This window comes from Polypterus senegalus, chromosome 1, assembly GCF_016835505.1.
Source record: "Polypterus senegalus isolate Bchr_013 chromosome 1, ASM1683550v1, whole genome shotgun sequence".
NCBI lineage: Eukaryota > Metazoa > Chordata > Cladistia > Polypteriformes > Polypteridae > Polypterus > Polypterus senegalus.
The window spans coordinates 199,727,284-199,749,571 of NC_053154.1; the positions used below are offsets into that span (position 1 = coordinate 199,727,284).

The 22,288-nt window shown below is 40.1% G+C and overlaps 1 protein-coding gene across 1 annotated transcript in view; it reads right to left on the reverse strand.

Annotated features, from left to right (window-relative positions):
* Nucleotides 1-22,288, reverse strand: part of msto1 (misato mitochondrial distribution and morphology regulator 1) — an 86,047-nt gene that overhangs the window by 55,416 nt on the left and 8,343 nt on the right. Inside the window, exons 2-4 of the mRNA XM_039766871.1 lie at nucleotides 17,180-17,315; nucleotides 12,426-12,495; nucleotides 1,893-1,968 (exon numbers count right to left, since the gene is read on the reverse strand). Of these exons, the coding sequence (XP_039622805.1) occupies nucleotides 1,893-1,968; nucleotides 12,426-12,495; nucleotides 17,180-17,315 (282 nt within the window). The remainder of the gene's footprint in view (nucleotides 1-1,892; nucleotides 1,969-12,425; nucleotides 12,496-17,179; nucleotides 17,316-22,288) is intronic.

A 22,288-nucleotide genomic window follows, 5' to 3' on the forward strand; every position in this document is an offset into this window, starting at 1 on the left:
TTACTAGCATTCTGTAACTTTTCTAGGACTTCCTCAACTTTATATTTTCTTTATTCAAATAGAAGATATTTTCCTAGTACAAACTTCAAGCCTTACTGTACATCAACCAAACCATCTGCATGCACTCTCACAGAAAGCATACTGATGCATAATTATGAGTTGTTGCATACGCAATATATTTCTTATCTTTTACATACAACAGTAACTATACATTATTGAAAAGGTCTGAAACTCAGCTATCCAATGGTAGTAAGTCTTTCATTGTATGCGTCATGACATAGGTGGGATCTTTAATAAAAGTAAATTCACTCAGCTGTGACACTCCCCATGTATACTGTATGTGCAACTTGCGTTTTTATTATTGAGAACAGACACCATGGAAACCTATGATTTATTTAAAAGAAGACATCCATGGATGTGTAAAAACACCATTATTGCTTTTGATTAATTTGCGGGTTTATTACATTTACAAATAACTTTGAAATATACCTTGTGCTTAAGTGGTTAATGTAGGTAGTTATATCCTACACATACGCACTTTTTAATGTAATTACTGAGATTCTGTAAAAAGCCAAATTCCCCCTTGGAGACAAAAAACAGTTCTATCTATTTAGCATTAGTTTATATCTATATCTGCTTGATAGATTATAGGTCCTGAGGAAACATAGATAGCCACTGCCTAAATGAACTGCTGTGAATCTATCTTTTCTGTGTCTTCTCCTCTTGCTTTGCTTGAGGAAAGGAGTTGTAAGTTCACTTTGTGCAATAAATTATCATTTGGCCAGATGGTGGTACAGTAGAAAACCAGTTATCTGAGGTAATGTGGAATGATCCTACCTCCGAAAACTAAAAACTTGGATAAAGCAGTGCCACAGCCACTTTAGAGTAAAAATTACATACATTAAAAGATTTGCCTATGTATATAATACAACATCACTTTTAAGTCTCTTTTCATATCTTAGCGAATTAATTTTCTTTGCCATGTTCAACAGTCACCTTAGCATCAAAATGTTAACAAGTCTAGTGGTTTCCTACTGTTTAATATATAAAAGTGTTGTTTTGATGGCATTTATACCATCTATGTGAGAAATCTTGTGAGGAGTTTCTGTGCAGTCCCCATTTTTTTATAAACACAAAAATCTTAAGTTAACAAAACAACAGAGTATGTGTACATGATCAATGCTGGCAACACAATGGCAATAGCTGAGGGGTACAGTGCAGTTGTGAAGGGGTGAGTCAAAGCCCACATACCCAGAGTCACCAGCTCCTAGACCACTTGCTCACTAGAACCAAAGTTAAATGTATATTATTTAAGCTCTCAGTACAGTATTCATTGCAAAGCTTTTATGAATTATAAGCAAAGCAGTGTATTACACTTACAGGTTCACCTAAGATAATACAGATGCTCAACTAATAAGGGTGCAGATAATTAGGATTCTGCTGTAAATGCAGATGCATGCTTTTCCCTGCTCTGTTATGAATTTGCAACTGTATCATAATTTTACTATGTAAACTTTTAATGACACTTCCTGGATATAGCTGCCTCCAGCACAATACAGACTCAGACAAGAGATCTTTCAAGTCCTTTCAGAAGTGATAATTAACTTGCTTTAAATCTGTTAAATGGCAATATATCTTCCTACAAGTGAGTGGCTGATGTTACATATCAAACCCACATTTCCAGTGGTTAACCACTAACAGTTCTTTCTTTAGTTTAGCTACTGATGATCATTTCTGGGATCTGTTTCCTTGACAGATAAAAAAAAATCACTCAATGACATCAAGTGCAAATGAAAAAAGGTATAGAAAAACAAAACCAAAGAAGTGAGAAGAAGATAAATCATCAGTTCCTGAACAAGCATTAAATATTCTGGATTAAAGGTAATACTTACATCCAGCAGTTCCAGGTCTTGAAGAAACTCGTTCTTTTGTGCTGGTTCTTCCATGTGTGTCATCACTGCTCCCTCCCTAAAACACAAGGAGACATTTGCTGGTAGGAAAAATGTAATTTTGTAAACTTAAAAGTGTCTAAAGAGCCAATTTCTACCATATTTCAAGGAAAAGAGAGTACATTTTAGCTAAGAATGTCAAGTCACCATATGCTCACTATACATGCACACATGCACAAGTGAGACTATCAGAGTTTGCCTTCAGAAAGCATTGCCACATCACTGACCATAAAATACATTACAAAGTAGATAAAACGTGCCCAAAATAATAATAATTATAGTCCAAAGAGTCATACTCTCATTTTAGCTGCCATCTAGACAGGCTACCTGAAAATATGCTCATTGATAAACTACTATTCTATAATGGAACTATGTTACAATATCATTGTCTTTGCTACCTAATATTATGCTCATTGGTAAACTACTATCCTATAACGGAACTATGTTACAATATCATTGTCTGCTTGAGGAGTCCCAGTGTTTGCGTGCAATTTGTTTCAACTTGTATCATTTTCCACTGGGCTGTGATTGGCTGCTGTGCAAAGGCGTTTTTCCAAATGGCTGTGGTTTCATTTTTTTCTCAGTTCTTGCAAGGTTTGATTGGTGGTTGTTTCATTTGCTCAGAGTTTCACGCACCTCCCCGTGCCATAAGCTGTTTGCAATGTTTATAAGATGAAAATGAATGAATGGTCCTGACTCAATAACAATCATAATTTAATGAACTAAGAAATGTACAGAATAGTACAATGGAACATATTATTTTAGTAAAAACAAAAGTTTTATTTCACAACATTTTTTTCTGGTGTGAAGAAATAGAAGAAGAAGAATACAGAATTGTACCCTGGAGAATTGGATGGTGAAGATAAGATGATGCAGCATTACCTTTCATTATTTCATGTAAATTCTGTAAAGGATGGCGGTGGGAATAAGAATAAAAAACATAATAAAAACAATAAAAATAAAAATAAAGAATGGATATGAATAAAAAAGATGCAAATAATAAAAAGAATGAATAAAAACAATTTAAAAATTAAAATTTAAGAGAGTTGATTTATTTAATAGAGATTGTTTAGATTGATGATGGTAATAATAGAGTGGTCTTGTTTTTTGGACATTAGTAAAGAAATAAGGTGTAATAGGTTTTTTCTTCTGTGCAGATTGATTTGCAGGATGATGATGATAATAACAGTAATTAGTATGCAGAGTTGCTTCTCTGGGCCTACAAGCTTACCTGCCAGGCATGCAGCCACAGGTTGATGGGAGCCAGCCTCTACAGGATTGTCTGGAGTGTTCTGGACAGGGATGGATGGTACTTCATGGTCACAGAGTACCTCGAGTGCCAGAATTGCAATAAGAAGGTGGAGGGCTGGTCGCAGGATGTCTTGGAATAGGTTAACTCTGCCCACCAGGATCAGTTTCCTGCCATCCAAACATACAGATAAGGCAGGTGGCATGTGAGTCTCTGCTATCTGGGGTATCACCACACGCTACGGCCAACCTGAGGCCTCCCTCTCTCTTTTTTTTCCTAACACAGGATGTCCTGCGACAACTAGCTTATTGGGCAGATGAGCAAGCGCACACTGGGCGGCAGGGCCACTAAGTGGCACAGATATCTGCTTGAAGAGCACAACAGGTCCTGAACATAATAGTCCACACAGTACCTGTGAACATGCACCAAATTCTTGGCACAGTTCATTCCACCACCCACAGAGCCCACTCCACCCCCACTGATGACCCCAGTGCTGGGCGCAAAGTGGTTGCTGTCTGCCTATGCCAGAGAGGTGGCCTCGTGGCTGGAGGAAACCAAGGCCCTTCTCTCCCTCAGGTGACTAAGAAACTTGCCAGTACTGACACCAACACATCAACCTGGTTCATCACAATAGCGAATGAGCATGGCCAGATCCTAATCCGCACACTCACCACCAGAAGTGGGCCTGCTCCCCATGGCTACAGGGTTGATGCAGGGTTACAGGGATGCCGGCATGCCCCCATCTCAAGTCCCGTATGTGGACCGTGACTGATGTTCCTTGAGGGGAAAATCCAAGGAGGTGGACAAGTTCCCGAGTGGAATCAGCTTGTGGTACGGCTGGATGCAATACTATAGAAAACCACCAACTCTACACCTTGTTCATGGAGTGTCTCTCCTTTGCCGGATGGGACCAAAGCCACTCCTGACAATGAAGAAAAGTGTTTATGAAAGTTTCCCGGAGAAGGAAGTAGAGGAGGAGCCTCTGAACCATACCCTGTTTGGTCTTTGCCCCGTCGACCTCCCGACCCACCATGATGTCTTTGTCATCTGGAGACATTCCAGTCACACCCTGCCAGGCTGGCTGACCAAGGGACCTCCACTCAAGACCAGGCCATTGACAGGGTGTGCCATGAGCCGGTAAGTCTTTTCCGAGGAGTGACTGGGGAGTTGGAGTACAGCCATGGATTATCTCACAAGTTTCCCTCCCTCCCCCCCAACAGGATAGCTTGCGCAGGACTTTGCCACCCAGGCTTCTCCCCCCACAAGCAGGCACTGTCATACCTCTGCCTCATCCACCGCCATCACCACCACCATTACCACCCACCCTCCCTTCTGTGTCATGCACGACTGCCTGGCAGAACCGCAACAGACAGGAGGCAGAGGAGTGGGCACAACAGCAAGGGATTCCTGTTAAGCAGAGAAAGTTGAGGCCTTCATCTGCCAGCAGTGTGGCTGTCCACACTTTGTTTGTATTAAAAGGAGGCCTCCTTCCTTTTTATTAAGCTGTTTTTTGTTTTCAGATGTTTTGCAACCAACCAACCAATTTATGTATTTATTTATACTGGCATGGGAGAGGAAGAAGTGAAAGAGTGTGGAGTTCAGAGTCAGAACTTTGAATGCTGGCACAATGATTGGTAAAGACACACAGCTGCCTGATATGATACAGCTGAGAAAGGTAGATGTACTGTGTGTACAGGAGACTAAGTGGAAAGAGACAAAGGCCAGAAGCATCGGCGGTGGTGTGGTGGTGTGGACAGGAAGAAAAATGGGGTAGGAGTAACTGTAAAGGAAGAGTATATTGGGAGTGTTTTGGAGGTTAAGAGAATGTCTGAGAGAGTAATGAGAATAAAGTTGGAAATCAGATGGGTAATGTTAAATGTTATTAGTGCATATGCTCCACAAGTTGGATGTGAGATGGGGGTGAAAGAAGATTTTTGGAGCGAGTTAGACGAAATGGCGGAGAGTATATCCCAAAAAGAAAGAGTGGTGATCAGAGTGGATCTGAATGGGCACATTGGCAAAGGGAACAGTGGTGATGAAGAGGTTATGGGTTAGTATGATATTAAGGAGAGAAACATTAAAGGGCAGATGGCGGTTAACTTTACAAAAAGGATGGACATGGTGGTGGTGAATACATATTTTAAGAAGAAGAAGGAACAAAGGGCGATGTATAAGAGTGGAGGAAGGTGCACACAGGTGGACTACAGTACACCTTTGAAATTCGTGGGGGTTACGTTCCTAGAGCACCTGAGAATTATGAAAAACCGCAAATTATGGATGTGGTTAAAAAAAATACCTATTTTTATAGTTTAAATATGCCCCCAAAACACTTTAATTTCATTTCAACCTCAGCTTAATACATTACCTAAAAAAAAAGAATTTAAAGGTAAACCCGTATACTGTACAGTACTGTACTGATATGTCACCCGCAGTGCTAGAATGTAAAATACCGATGTTACCGCTACTGTATATGTACTGCAATTCATGCAAGCGCGTTTTCATTGCCAGAAGCATTAGAAGGTGCAGGGCGTATCAACAGCATCTTGGGGCTTTAACCCTTAAACTGCCACATATTTGGGGATTAATGCATCCCTGGATGCCAAATACTTTTTTGCTGCACTTTAAGTAAACATCACAATTCACAAAGAAAAAGTGAAATTTTAATGGAACACATTTTTTTTCATGCAAAGAGCATCACAATTACTGCAACACTGATCATTTTACACATTGCCAATGAATTGTAAAAACTATTTGAAAAAACTACTGGAACAATATGTACAAGATGCAACAGACGCTATTGATGAAATTCAGTAAATCACCGAGCCAACTGCACTTGAACTGGCTGCACGCAAGCACACAGAGGTAAATGCTGATGCTGACAGGCTAGTCTAGTGCAGCGGTTCAATCCCAGAGACAGTGAGGCTGCAGTGCTGCGGGAGCCGGCAATGGTCATGAGCTGGCTGCTCAATGAATGTACGGCATTGACTGATCAGTTCCGGCATGCTGGTAAACTGCGCTTGGAACTGACGATAGCCGGTTGCGGAGTTCAATGAATGTATGTCGCCGAATATACTCGGCTCCTATGTGCTGGCAAATGGCACTGGGAAACGACTATAGTTGGTTGCGGCAGTTTAAGGATTAAGAAGAACAAAACAGAAAACACAAGAACACTCAGCTAGAGATGCGTCACAAGGTAGCAGTCAATCAGCAGCAAGGAGAAATGAATAACGCTGTAGCGGTCAAGTGCTGCTAAGATTCATATTGTCGAGAAGACGGTGATTTATTTATTTTTATGGTGGAGATTCCAGGGACGCACCCAGCCTTGACTCGACCCGCACACACTCACAAACAGAGACAAAAACAAAGCAAACCGGTAATCAAACAGAAAATAAAGAATGTAATGAAAACAAATGAAAACGATACCACCCCTGTTCCCCTTACAGTGAATATACATTAAACACAATAAAGCACCAACAATACACATACAGTAAAGTCCATGAAAAATGGCAACGGATGAAATGTAATAATGAAGATAGATAGTCCAGAGTTCCGCAAGTTTAATGGAAATGTAAAGATAGTCCTACCAGTAGTTTCTGAAATGGTGAAGACGGGTGGACGGGTTCAGGAGCGCTCCTTTTTTCACAGGATAGCAATAAATCCACTACAGTCCTCATGTACACAGGCAGATGGCAGACAATCCAGACCCCAACCACGAAACGATCCAGGGCAAAACGAATAAGTACAGGTAACCCAACAGAAGGCAGGCAGAGAGACAGGAACTTGAAACATAAATTAAAAAAACTTTTTTTTGGTTACCGGCCCCCTTTTTAAAAGCCGCGCTGACGTCCTTTGACCCCAAGAGCCCCTGCACCCTTAGCAGAAGACCAATCGGAGCCACTGCAGGGGCTGCTGGGAGTTATAGTTTCAAATTCTAGTAGAGTACGCTCTCGGACTGGCTACTTTCACCATCCCAAGCCGCGTTTTCCTCTGCGGTTGCTTCCTGTTCTCTCTACGGTGTAGTATTGCCACGAAAAAAGCCATAAAAAATTGCAGAGGATATTTGTGGTTTCCACTAACAATTATTAGTTAGGTTCTAAGGAAAAATCCGCAAACGACTGAGGCCGAGAACCCTGAACAGCGTCTTCGCGGGGGTCTACTGTATGTCCTATGTAAGAGATGCAATGTGAAAGAGATTAGAGACTGTATGGGTGAGACATTGGATAGTGTAGCCAGACAGCATCAATTGGTGGTATGAAGGATGAATTTCAAGGTAAAAAAGACGAAGAGAGTAAGAATGGAGTCAAGGATATTGTGAGAAATTCAGAGAGAAAGTGAGACAGATGCTGGGTGGTGCTGAAGACATGATAGATAACTGGAACACTACAGCTGAAGTCGTAAGGGAGAGAGTTAGGAATGTGCTTGGTGTGACATCTGGACAGAGGAAGGAAGACAAAAAGACATGATGGTGGAATGAGGAAGTACAGGAAAGCATAAAGGTTAGAGAAAATGAATTGGGATAGCCAGAGAGATGATGAAAGTAGACAGGTGTACAAGGAGATGCACCAAAAGGTGAATAGAGAGGTGGTGAAGGCTAAGGAAAAGGCATATGCTGAGCTATATTAGAAGTGGGACACAAATGTAGGAGAAAAGCACTTGTGCCAATTAGCTAAACAGAGGGGCCTGAGCAGGGAAGGATGTGCTGCAGGTCAGGGTGATAGAAAAGCACAGATGGAAACTTGTTAACAAGTGGGGAAAGTATGTTGAAAAGGTGGAAGGAGTACTTTGAAAGACTTATGAATATAGGAAATGAGAGAGTGTGTAGGTTGGATGAAGTGGAGATAGTAAATCACAAAGGATCAGCAAGGCTAAAGTGAAGGAAGTTGTGAAGAGGATGAAAACTGGAAAAGCAGGACAATATACCAGTGGAGGCATGGAGATGTTTAGGTGAGATAGCAATAGAGTTTCTAACTAGTGTGGTGTACGGCTGTGGTCCTTGCCTGGCCGGGTTGCCTCCATACTGGAAGGACCAGGGGAGAGAACTTATCCAGGACATTATCTCCCCGGAACACTAGAGGGCAGCCCCAGGCTTCCAGTGGGGTCATGGGTTTGAAGCATGGAAGCTCAACCCTGCTGGGGCCTGTGGACAGCAACAGTGGGCGTCTGGACGACTGCTGAGCCCTTGGTTGTGGCACTTCCACCACACCCGGTAGTGCTGCCAGAAGGTGGTCAGGGAACACCTGGAGCACTTCTAGGTGCCCTATAAAAGGAGCCAGCCACCACAACTTGGAAAGCGAGAGTCGGGAGGAGGTGGACAAAGCTTGCCGAGAAGAGGGGAGACGGATTGAGAGAAAGAAAGAAAGAAAGAAAGAAAGAAAGAAAGAAAGAAAGAAAGAAAGAAAGAAAGAAAGAAAGAAAGAAAAGAATGAACTGTGTATTTGCTGTGAACTGTGCTGTAAAGTTGGGAAACGGGGGAAGGTGTTTCCCATGGGGGAAAAGGAAAAAAATAAACACATGGGTCTTGAACTTGTGTCCTGCATTTGTCTGTGCCAGGTTTGGGCAGCAGGAGCACCCTCTAGCAAAATCTTAAAAAGCGTGAAGATGCCTGAGGAGTGGAGAAGAAGTAGATTAGTACAGTGTCAGGGATGCCAGGGGCGACGACCCGGCCGGGATGCCCTGAAGGACCGGAAGAGGGTCTACGCCCACCCTGGATCACGTGGGGGCCGCCACCCTGGTTGCTTTGGTTGCCACAGGTAGAGGGCTTGGAAGCCCAACCCTGTAGGGGCCCGTGGTCACCGCCAGGGGGCGCCCCAATGCCTTGGGAACCCAGAACCTCAGCACTTCCACCACACCAGGAAGTGCTGGGGGGAAGAGCAGCAGGGACACCCGGAGAGCTTCCGGGAGTACAGCCGGCACTTCTTTGCCGGAATCCACCTGGAGCACATCCGGGTGCTAATAAAAGGGGCCGCCTCCCTTCATTCAAGGCTGGAGTTGGGAGGAAGAAGGACAAAGCAAGCAGAGGAGAGTGTGTAGGTGGCCTGAAGAAAGGTGTTGTGTGGCCAGGACTTTGGGGGGTTTGTGTGCACTGACTTTTGTAAATAGTTGTAAATAAACGTGTGGTGGTGACTTTACAACATGTCTGTGTCCGGGCCACGTCCACAACAGATTTTCAAGAATAAGAGAGATGTGCATAGCTGCAGTAATTACAGGGGTACAAAATTGATCAGCCACACAATGAAGACATGGGAAAGAGAAGAGGTAGCAATCTGTGAGCAGCAATATGGTTTTTAGCAGGAAAGAGTAATATAGATGCAATGTTTACTTTACAAGTGTCGATGGAGAAGTACAGAGAATGTGAATTGCATTCCGTGTTTGTGGACAAAGCGTATGACAGGGTGCCAACAGAGGAGTAATGGTACTGAATGAGCAAGTCAGAAGGATCATACAGGATATGTATGGGGACATTGTGACTGCAGTGAGGTGTGCAGTTAGAATGACAGCCTGCTTCATGGTGAGAGTGGGATTACATCAAGGATCAGCTCTGAGCCCTTTCCTGTTTGCAATGGTGATTGTAAGGTTCACATACAAGGTCAGGTAGGTGTCTCTGTGGACTATGATGTTTGCTAATGAGACTGTGATCTGTATTGAGAGTAGACAGCAGATTGAAGTGAACCTGGAAAGGTGGAGGTATGCACTGGAGAGAAGGGGAATGAGAATCAGTATCAGTAAGACAGAGTACATTTGTGTAAATGAGAGGGAAGGTGGTGGAAGGGTGTGATTGCAAGGAGCAGAGGTGGTGAAGGTAGACAAACTTAAATACTTGGGTTCAACAATCCAAAGCCATGGAGAGTACAGGCAGGGTGGACTGCGTGGAGAAGAGTGACATGAGTGATTTGTAATAGAAGAGTAACTGAAAGAATGAAAAGGAAGGTCTATAAAATGGTACAGCAACCAGCTATGTCATATAGTTTGGAGATGTTGGCACTGATGCTACGATTTTCGCTCAAAGTGACAAGGGTAGACCGGATTAGAAATGAGTATATTAGAGGAACAAAACAGGAATGAGAGTCTGGAGACCAAGTGAGAGGGGCTAAATTTAGATGGTTTGGCTACGTGCAGAGCAGAGATGAGTGGTACATCAAGAAAAGAATGTTGAGGATAGAACTGCCAGGCAAGAGAAAAAGAGGAAGGCCAAAGAAAAGGTTTATGGATGTGGTGAGGGAGGATATGAAGGTAGTCGGAGTGGCAGAAAATGACATAAAAGACAGGGATAGATAGAGACGGATGATTCACTGTGTCAACCCTTAAATGGGAGAAGCTGAAAGAAGAAGAAGAAACTGTAGAATTTTAGACTAATTTATTTTTGCCATGCTATGACAAGGCTGAAAAAAGTACTTTCTCACAGCTTGACTTTCCATGTTTAACTAATAATGATACAATAACTGCTGGGTGACAAGATCTAATAAACTGCAATTACTTACTGTAAGTCCCCCCATCCCCAACTTAAAAAAACTGGATTACCTGCTATCAAAAGTTTACCGGGGTAACTTAGCTGACTCATTATCACAAAACTCTTTATTCTGCTATTTAGGAGTTCAAACTCTCTCCTTTGTTTACAAGGCAGCAATTACTCAGCTTTTAAAATTCAACACAGACCCCCAGGTTTACAGAAATTAAAGATCCCTATTGGTAATTACAAGTAAGTAACAATTCCATTTAGCCTTCAAAGACAGGAGACTGCTGCACAATACAGAAGGAAATCCAATTTTCATTTCTACAACAGCCTTGCTTTTGACACATACAAAAGATGTTTTGCTCATGTCATTGGATTTAAACCTTAGTGCATGACTGGATATAAGGCGATACGTACTGATTTTATAATCGGCTTAGTGCAAATGTTCAATCCTCCACTCTCTGTTGTTCCTCTTACTAACATCCATTTCTCCATTAAATAGGCTCAAAATATGTTTCAGTTCTTAATACCACTGTTTGTATTTGTAAACTTTCTTAGGCCACTGGTAACAACCACCAAATCACAGAGCACTGCCTCAGAGCCATAAAATGTAAAGGATGATGACATACAGAATAAAGAAAGTTGTTTGTATTTTAGAAACAGAAATTAATACAGCACAAGAGTGTCCAGTTTAAATATACACTCAGTACTATTTGAACTACTACATATACAGAGATACACGTAAACCCTCAAACTTATATATCCTAATAATGACCTAATAGTCATTGAAATAAATTCTGCTCTATAAACTTGCACAAAATTGGCTAAAAAGGAGAACAGGCAATAGACATCCTTGCTGGCCAACAGACTGAATAGAAAATATGCATAGTGTACAAAATGTCTACATTAAAAATACTGGGTTTCATTCAAAGTTTAATGTGGCTTCCTCAATCAGTAATAGAATTCATAGAAGACAAGAAAATATATTTTACAGACATACAACACACACCACATAGCACAAAACCCAGGCAACTGCAGGTAAATTTTTACTTAAAAAAAAAAATCAAAAAAAGAAAGCATTTTCTCAAGTAATTTACTTCTCTGAAGACATAATCTTCAATCATACCACAGAGCTGTGAGAAAAAAAGCTACTCCTAAAGATTTGTATACATGAGTAAAAGTTAACAGATTGTGCAGAACGCATCCTTTTAGCGCTCTCTAAAGTAAAAGAAGGGAGAGAAGTGGAAAGTGAAAATCATAATGGTAGGATATTTTACATTCTTTGTACTATTTTGAGGAACAAAGGGATGCAAGATAAGGCATCTGGGGTTCCTTACGTTAAAATAAAGGCTTGTTACTTTGTTTTTCTTCATAGTTACTGTCTGGATATATAGATCATGAAAAGAATTGCAGTCTTATTTCAATGAACTAGTGTTATTTTTATATTATTTGTCAAAAGAATAAAGGTAGATGTGTACTGTACTTATAAATGTTTAAAACCTTTCATGCAAAAATGCCAAAGTGTATGTTAAAAACAAGTATTGGAACATAATAGGGATGAAGAGATATGCTTTCATGGGCTGTTGGACTTAAAAGTGTAAAAATTAGTTTAGTTGTTTTGCATTTCGTTTCAACCTGTTAATACTAAACAGGACTGTTGAAGTTTAAGAAATGTATACTGTATATTGCTTCAAATGCAAAGCAAATTAATTAGATATTTTAAAAATGTCATAATCAATTTCATTCCTAAATGAGATAATAATATAAAGTTACTCACCATGCCAATGAGTTGCTCTCAGATGAGGTCTCATAGAGGCAGCCTTCCTGTCTCAGAGTATTCAGACTCCCTGATATTATTTAAAAAAAAAACCCTTGATTACAAATGTAGTTTTCACAGCTCAGAAATTTGAAGCAAGTTGTTTCAAGACCCCGATTCATTTTAACTTACAGTATATGCTCCTACTTATATTAAACTTCAGAGCATTTAAATAAAATTTTATATATAGTGTCAGGGATGCCAGGGGCCATGACCCGGCCGGGACGATGGGAAGGACCAGATGTGGGTCTGCACCCACCCTGGATCACGTGGGGGTTGCCTTCCGGGTTGCTTTGGAGACCACGGGTACAGGGCATGGAAGCTCCACCCTGTAGGGGCCCGTGGACACCGCCAGGAGGCGCCCCAATGCCTTGGGGACCTGTTACCCCAGCACTTCCGCCACACCAGGAAGTGCTGGGGAAGATTTATGACGGCCCGGAGAGCAGCCGGAGGACAGCCGGCACTTCCGCCACACTGGGGCGTGGCCAGAGGAGGAACGCCGGAAACACCTGGTGCTCATCCGTGTACCATATAAAAGGGGCCGTCTCCATTCATTTGAGGCTGGAGTCGGGAGGAGTAAGGACGAAGCACAGAGGAGGTGTGGAGGCGGCCCGAAGACAAGGCATTGTGAGGCCAGGACTGTGTTTGGGGTGTTTGTGTACGTGACTGGGGTCTGAGTGACCTTTGAACTGAGGGTCTTTGTGACCAGAATTGTAAATATAGTGTAAATAAACGTGTGGTGGTGTTTTGACAAGATGTCCGCCTGTCTGTGTCCGGGCCGGGTTCACAATATATATATATATATATATATATATATATATATATATATATATATATATACACACACATACAGACATAAACATACACATACATTTGTACAATTATTTTCAGTACTGTAGTTAAAAATATTAGCATGTGTTTCTAGACAAGTATGAAAGTTTTTAAAGTGAATATCATCCTGCAGCATGCGATCTGCCCTGTAGCTTCAAGAACACTCTTTCCATATGAAAATTAGTAATAGTACAAATTTACAGGAAGTAAACACTTGAAAATTCATTGTTTACTCCTAAAATGACATATCAGAATGGTAGCATAAATGCAGCCTTTCCCATTTATTTAAAAAAAAAAGCTAATAAGCGCATACAATACATTAAGAGTAAATAATGTTGCTTTATAAAAAGTGTTGAAATAAGGAGGAAAAAAACATCCAAAACACTTAAAAGTATCTGCATGCTTTTTTGGAAACCCAAGGACGTCTACAAACTACATTGTCTATTGGAAGCTGTTAAACATGATTGAGGATCCATAATCATGTGGACTGTGTCAGTAGGTCCAATAACTGTTTTGCATAGTCATATAACATCCAAAAAATATAAGGATACTTTTTCAGGACTAGATACACTGTTACGGTACAAACAATATTCTCTCATGAAGTCCAGAACTCCAGGATAATACGCCCAAACATATTCTTAAAATTCAAGAGTGGTTTCCCAAACACCAGAATGAATTGGAATGCCTTTCATGGCCTCCAACTTATTAAAACTAAACATCATCAAAATTTTATGGGAAGGTCTGGAACATACAATAAGCACTTTCCATCACAGGAACTTTGCTTTAAGGAACCAATGAATTCATGTACAAAGTAGACCCTGGGTCACTTGTGGTCCCTGACAAATTTTGTGTGTTGCATTCCCAACACTGCACAACATGAATTATTAACTTTATGCACTTTTTGTATACTTTTGGTATGAAAATGTATAAAATGATAAATATATAAATAAATGTTGTTGTTGTTGTTATGCAAAAAAGAGGTGCAAAGTTTGGGATGTTCAGAAGAGCACAACCCCAATCATCCCTTTATTGCTTTGATATGCACTGGACTTCACGGTGGACATACTGTACCTGCACAAAATGCCCCCAACTCAATGAAGTGTATGGTGTGGCGCACCAAGGGGGCAGCTATGAAGAATGATACAGAATAAGGTTCGTTCAAGAGTTCACTGGGGTCTCCCACCACCTTACTGCTTTGAAAGCGATCGAAACTTCACAGGAGAGACTATTGCTTCAATGCAGTGCATGAGTGCAAGAATGATGAGGTGTGAGTTCTGGTGCTCTGTCTTCACTGATAACTCTCCAAAGTTCATACTATTAACAGATCTATAAGATGCAGCCATTGTTTCTGGTCAACCAATCAGCACAGTTCATTGCCTGACCCCCACCCACATTAGTTCCTCATTGAATGAAAAGAACATATGCTGGAGTAGTAACTAAAAGAAGTACCACAGTCTACAAATTGCCTGAGTTCATGCAATGGGAATGATACAAAAAATACTGAGTTTCTAAAAATCCATGTTTCCTGAAAAAAGTTCTTGCAGTGGAAAAGCACCTAATGTGAAGTATGTCATAGCCTCCTTCATCCCTGAAATAACTAAAAGCTTTTTTTCTTGAAGAATGCTGCATTATCCTACTACATATACTTAAGACTTGTATTGGGATAAAGAAAAAAGGGTGGACCTACTTGTCCTTGTGCCCTTAATAATAAGATATTGTCAGTTGTTTTCATTATTTCTCAATTCAAAAAGCTTGCTCTTGTGTGAGTATGCCTCCACTCTCAAAACAGACGTATTTTTTTAGAAATGGTTTATTTAACAATATTTTAGCAAACATGCCTGTGTTTTGGACATTGAAAGAATACAAATGGATACCTGATATGTTGATTATACAACACAGGTAACATGAGACTTTTTCATGGACATTTTGATACTGTTTTGCTGCAGTGGTAGTCCCTGTTGAAGCTCATTGTATCAGGAACTTTGTTAACTCTGTTCTCCATGAAAACAACACATTAAAACTTTTTTTATTTGGACAATCACTGTAAACAACACAGAGTATTGAACAGATTAAAACTCATCCTTTAAGGCTAATTAACTAAAAAAAGCATAGTTAGCCCATTGTAAAAATTGAACTACAGTGAAATATTCTATCATTCTTTGTAGCATCAAATTGCAGAGGTACAGTCTCACTGTGCAATCATGTGAGATTGTACAAAATGCTTCCAACCATTAGTGATCCCATAAAATTGCATTGTATATGCTTGGTTCCAATCAGCTATTAGTACAAATTAGTCCTTAAGTGTGAAACAAAATGAAATAGTGTACAAAAGTCCTTAATGCATCATAGATTATGTCAGAATATATTTCATTACTTGTGAATTGCATCTTTGTGACCTTCAATGACTTTCTAACAGTTTTGTGGCAATATGAAAAACCAGTATGGAGCTGCGGTATGGTAACGCTAAAATTGCATAATGCACATGCACACCTAACTAAGCTGCATTAATGAGTGACAATGGGCACTGTTAAAGAGGACTGCTTTTAGCTTTGAAATGAAATGGCTCATCTCGGATTTGCTCCTGTCATGCACCAACTGCTGCTGAGATGTATACCTGCTCCATGTGACCCTAAAAATAACTACAGAAAATGGATAAATTCATTCAGAAAATATGGGACAAGGTGATGTAAACTGAAGTATTTTTCTTGCAGTTGATGATGTATAAACAGTTAGGACTATTTCAGGAATTTTCTTTTATTTTTTTTTTTGCAAGAATACCATTTGAAAGGTAAGGTCCATATATGACTAATAATACATGTCAATTATGGCACTGGAGAGTGGCAACATGTTGAACACTGGTTAAACATGCAAGTATGAATTTCACTATACTATGAACTGGTGACATAAGCCTAAACTGGAATAGATGCTATTAAAAATAAAAATAAAAAAATCTGTCTCCTAATGACACCATCTTTAACATAATGGTTAACCTTTCTGCATGACTAGGCTTTTACATTGCCATTTGGAGATTACAGCTTTCTTTCTATATGACCATAAGACCATTTTTTCCTATTGGAACTGTATCATAAGTAATCTATAAAAAGCTAAAACAATTTCAGTTGACTAAATGTTTCCTATTACCCAAAGAAAATAACACTGATGGGTAACCAACTGTTTGAGTAGTATAATGATAATCAGAATTTTGCTATTTGATGTCAGGTGATGAACTGCCATTGAACATAATTAGTAACATGATTGGTAAAATGTGAATCATCTTACAAAAAATCCCTTATAAAGGGTGATTGCAGTTAAGTGTGCAAAGTAACAATTTTTTTAAATCATTTTTTTTTTCCAAACAATAATCAGACCAGAACAATAGCTGACACTGTTCCATTATGGATTCTAGATCTTGAATGTGAATAATAGATTCTTGGTCTTAAATGCCACAACCAGTCACTGTTTGTGTGAAGTTTCCTCATTATCCTTGTGACTCTGTTTCTCTCACACATTCCCAAAGATATGTGTAACAGAGCAACGGGAATTGGAGTGTAAATTGGCTGCGAGTGGTTATGTAGGCATTGCAATAGACTGGTACCCTGCCCATGTCTGTCTTATACTATACCTAATACAGCGATGGTAAACTCCAAACTGTAAAGAATAATGAATTAAACAGGATGAAAATGTTATATGAAAATAATTTATGTTTTCACCTAAATACAAAAAGCATCTAGTTTGCTATGTCCTTCCAGTTCTTAGATACAAAAAAAAAGTACAAGCACTTACAGAATTTAAAAAGCCCTTTGCCAACAAAAGCTGAAATATCATTAATAGGGTGTAATCAATAGTTTTCTCATATAACACAAACAAAAATCATTAAGTCCAACCTTTAAGATCAAATGCAATGAGCCGTGGAGTGTAAGTAGTTTGGCCGGAGTGCGTCTGTCCCACTCGGAAGAGAACATCACTGAAGATTTCACTGGGTGTCTCCTCTGGGCTTGCATCATAGCAAAGTGAAGCATCCTAGACAGCAAACAGACAATTCAGTAATATAAACAATTTATAAAAATGTTGATTATACTTTGAATATGAAGATCATGAAGCAAACAGTAATGTTAACTGTGGGCTGCAATGCAAAATAATAATTTTTTAAGAGGTGATGTATATTTATCCCTTCTACAAACAACATACGTGGTTTTGAACAAAAAGCGTCTAATTAAAACATACAAATGTTAAAAAAAATCTATTTATTAATTTCCTTACATTAATAAAAAATAATACTACATTAAGATAATTCAATTCAATTGTCCCAAGAGGGAAATTAGATTTGTCAGGTGATTTTACAAAGAGACTAAGACATAACATTAAGAACACCTTAAAAAAAAAAAAGCAATAAATTTAGTACAAATAAATGTAATAAAGCAGTGCACACAAGGTAAAAAAAAAAAAAATAGATCAAATCTATTACAATCTCTGTGAATGTTCTTGAATGGCCCAGCCAGAGCCCTGACTTAAACCCAATTGAGCATCTCTGGAGAGACCTAAAAAGAGAGGATCTGCAAGGAGGAATGGCAGAGGATCCCCAAATCCAGGTGTGAAAAACTTGTTGCATCTTTCCCAAGAAGACTCATGGCTGTATTAGCTCAAAAGGGTGCTTCTACTAAATACTGAGCAAAGGGTCTGAATACTTAGGACCATGTGATATTTCAATTTTTTTTTTTTAATAAATCTGCAACAATTTCAAAAATTTTTTTTTTTTTGTCTGTCAATATGGGGTGCTGTGTGTACATTAATGAAGAAAAAAATTAATTTAAATGATTTTAGCAAATGGCTGCAATATAACAAAGAGTGAAAAATTGAAGGGGGTCTGAATACTTTCCGCACCCACTGTGTATATATATATATATTTAAAAAAATTAAAGGAACACTTTGAAAACACATCAGATCTCAATGGGAAAAAGAAATCCTCCTGGATATCTATACTGATATAGACTGGGTAATGTGTTAGGAACGAAAGGATGCCACATCGTTTGATGGAAATGAAAATGATCAACCTACAGAGCCCTGAATTCAAAGACGCCCAAAAATCAGAGTGAAAAAATTATGTGGCAGGCTAGTCCATTTTGCCAAAATTTAATTGCAGCAACTCAAAATTGTACGCAGCACTTTGTATGGCCCCTGTGTTCTTGTATACATGCCTGACAACATCGGTGCATGCTTCTAATGAGATGACAGATGGTGTTGTGGGGGATCTCCTCCCAGATCTGGACCAGGGCATCACTTAGCTCCTGGACAGTCTGAGGTGCAACCTGGTGGCATTGGATGGACCAAAACATAATGTCCCAGAGGTGTTCTATTGGATTTAGGTCAGGAAAGTGTGGTGGCCAGTCAATGGTATCAATTCCTTCATCCTCCAGGAACTGCCTGCATACTCTCACCACATGAGGCCAGGAATTGTCGTGCACCAGGAGCCACTGTACCAGCATAGGGTCTGACAATGGGTCCAAGGATTTCATGGATTTAATGGCAGCCAAGGTGCCTTTGTCAAGCCTTTAGCGGTCTGTGTGACCCTCCATGGATATGCCTCCCCAGACAATCATTAACCCACCACCAAACTGCTCATGCTGAATGATGTTACAGGCAGCATAATGTTCTCCATGGCTTCTCCAGACCCTTTCACTTCTGTCACGTGCTCAGGGTGAACCTGCTCTCATCTGTAAAGCACAGGGCACCAGTGGTGCATCTGCCAATTCTGGTATTCTATGGCGAATGCCAATCGAGCTGCATGCTGCTGGGCAGTGAGCTCAGGGCCCATTAGAGGACATGGGGCCCTTGGGTCACCCTCATGAAGTTTTTCTGGTTGTTTGGTCAGAGACATTCACACCAGTGGCCTGCTGGAGGTCATTTTGTAGGGCTCTGGCAGTGCTCATCCTGTTCCTCCTTGCCCAAAGGAGCAGATACTGGTCCTGCTGATGGGTTATGGACCTTCTATGGCCCTCTCCAGCTCTCCTAGAGTAACTGCTTGTCTCCTAGAATCTCCTCCATGCCCTTGAGACTGTGCAGGGAGACACAGCAAACCTTCTGGCAATGACACGTATTGATGTGCCATCCTGGAGAAGTTGGACTACCTGTGCAACCCCTGTAGGGTCCAGGTATCGCCTCATGCTACCAGTAGTGACACTGACTGTAGCCAAATGCAAAACTAGTGAAGAAACAGTCAGAAAAGATGAGGAGGGAAAAATGTCAGTGGCCTCCACCTGTTAAACCATTCCTGTTTTGGGGGTCATCTCATTGTTGCCCCTCTAGTGCATCTGTTGTTAATTTCATTAACACCACAGCAGCTGAAACTGATTAACAACCCCCTCTGCTACTTAACTGACCAGATTAATATCCCATAAGTTTCATTGAATTTATGCTATACTCTGATTAAAAAGTATTCCTTTAATTCTTTTGAGCAGTATATATAGCAAAATAGCCCCGCTTCACAGCGGCAAAGTACTGCCTTAAAAGTTTTATTAAGAAGAAAATTAAACCTTTTTAAAATATACCAATAATTATTTGTTAAGGATCTCTTTGTATACCACATTGTGAGTTCGGCCCTCCGGTTGTAATATGACCAAGCTGTGCGCTGAGCTTACTCTTGGGCATGCAATGTACAGTTGGCCATGTGAACAGTAATCTTGTTTCAAATCTCACAGCTTGGATTGGTGCTGTCATAATCGGTTTGAGTTTCACAAAATCGGTGAACTTCACAAAATAGATAATACCATAAGGAAGGAAAATTATGTAGATATGCATAGATATGTAGACTGCACAAACATCTCAAGAGCTCAGAAGGGAACCTGAAGCACAGCCACAAATGGTTCTTCCAAATTGTGTGCACAAAGCAGATGTCTTAAACAATATGCCAAATTCATAGTTTGTTAGTATTAAATCTTTGGAGGGGTTATTAAGAGAGTTTTAAAGAATTCACCCTACACGTATATGAACTTCTGACTTCAACTGTACGATTTGGTTCTTCATAAACATCCCCCCCTCCATTCTGCTTGTGTTCATGTGAGAGTGCTTAGTGGCACACTACAATTTATTGGGTTCTGCTTAGTCATGTAAGACTGCTTTGTGGTGCTTGATACTTCAGACTTGGAGGTCAACAGAGTATAACTGAGAAGAGTTGGAATGCATCCAAGAGTGCCAGTAGTCAACGTCAACAAAAAAAAAACTCCTGCAAACCATTGAACTTTGTATCTTCCTTGAGCTATGCTGAACTTTCTCTTTCTGTTTCATAATGTAATCATGTCTCTTTTTTTTTTTTTTTACTGTCCAGGGTTTCTGCATAATGCCATGCCATACAATTTACACTAAAAACCGCGTACAGACAAAAGTCGAAATGTGCACACACACAAAAAAAATTAGATGCAGAAAACCATGAGTAAGCCAACTTTCACATACTTCAGCTACATTAATCCCAGTCTGTGTAAAATGTAACGCTCATGCACGTGCCTGTTGCCCCACTCAGACTCCTCCCAGAATTACGTCTCTTTGAATATGCAAATTAATATAAACATTCCCTTAAGTTCAGCGTTCTGTGAAAAGACAATGGCAAAAGCATGAGGAAAAAATAAGAATATCAGCAATTGCCAAGTAGAGGCAAGGAAAAACGTACTATTTGTTGGTTTAAACAGTTATACAAACAACAAAAGGAAGTTAATCGAAAGTTCAAGTTCAGAAAGTCGCACTTCAGAAAGTGTCCAAAGATTATGTCAGATATCAAAGTCGTTGTGAAAAGTTGAGTTGTAGCCCACCATCTGTGTGTCATATGGAAGCTTATTAGGGTATAGAGAAAAGAAAAAAAAAATAGGGACAATGTGGGGAAAAAAAAGATTGAAATGTCAACTTTAATCTTGAAATTTCCACTTTAAACATGTAGTTTATTTTGTCATTAAAGTAGAACATTATAAACTTAATCTTAAAATCTTTTAATTTACTAGTTTCTCAAATCCCACCGTAACTAAAGTACCACATTAAATGCGTCTTGTTCTGTGTGTTCTTATATATACTGTGTGTGTGAATCACTACTTGTTTCTTAAATGGGCTTTCTCTTATGCCGACAGAACACAGAAAGCACTGCATTCATGATATTACAGCTCTCTGAACAATTTAAATACTACGATGTATACTTGATATAATTTTCATGATGAAATGAATTAAAGTAGGTATTAAACATGGGGCCACAGTGATGCAAAGGCAGCAACGAGCTGGCACCCCATCCAGAGGTTGTTCCTGCTTCCTGAAAGATGCTTGATGCACTATGTGCGACCCTCGCTGAAATCATTTATTGCAGAAGTACTGTCTCCTTCAAACATACAAACCCCCAATTCCTGTCCTTCCTTTTCTTTCTCCAAGTAACCATTCGCCACACAATCAGCTTGTTAATAAATGTCAAGCCATCTGTAAGCTTAGAATGGCAATTCTTCAAAACATTTAAAGAACAATGAAAATCTCCATAGTACATGTTTAATTATTCTCTCCATCTATCCATTGTGGAATATGGCCGGCAGCTTATCCCAGCCAATACCCTCAAGCCGCCAGATGGAGCCATCCCTGCAACATGATGGGGCCCCGAATTCCAGCAGGGCATCATGGAACTTGGAGTCTTTCATCACAGCCCTGCTGGATAACGTGGGGGCCGCCAGGGGATGCTGCAGAGAGGCCCAGGGACATGTATTTTCCTTATAGCCCGGAAGTACTTCCCAGTCGAGGGGATGGAAAGAACAAAGTACTTCTGGGCTGAAGAAAATGAGTTTTCACCCCAGATGGACTGAGGGACAGAAACACTTCCGGGTCAAAGACTTTAAAAGGACTGTGGGAGATCAAAGCAGAGAACCGAGTTGGGAGGAAGGGTGACTGAGCTGCTGGGTGAATTGGAGTATTGTTGATTATTGATTTATTATTGTTATTATTGAGGATTATTTGAGTATAGTGGAGGTGGAAGTGCT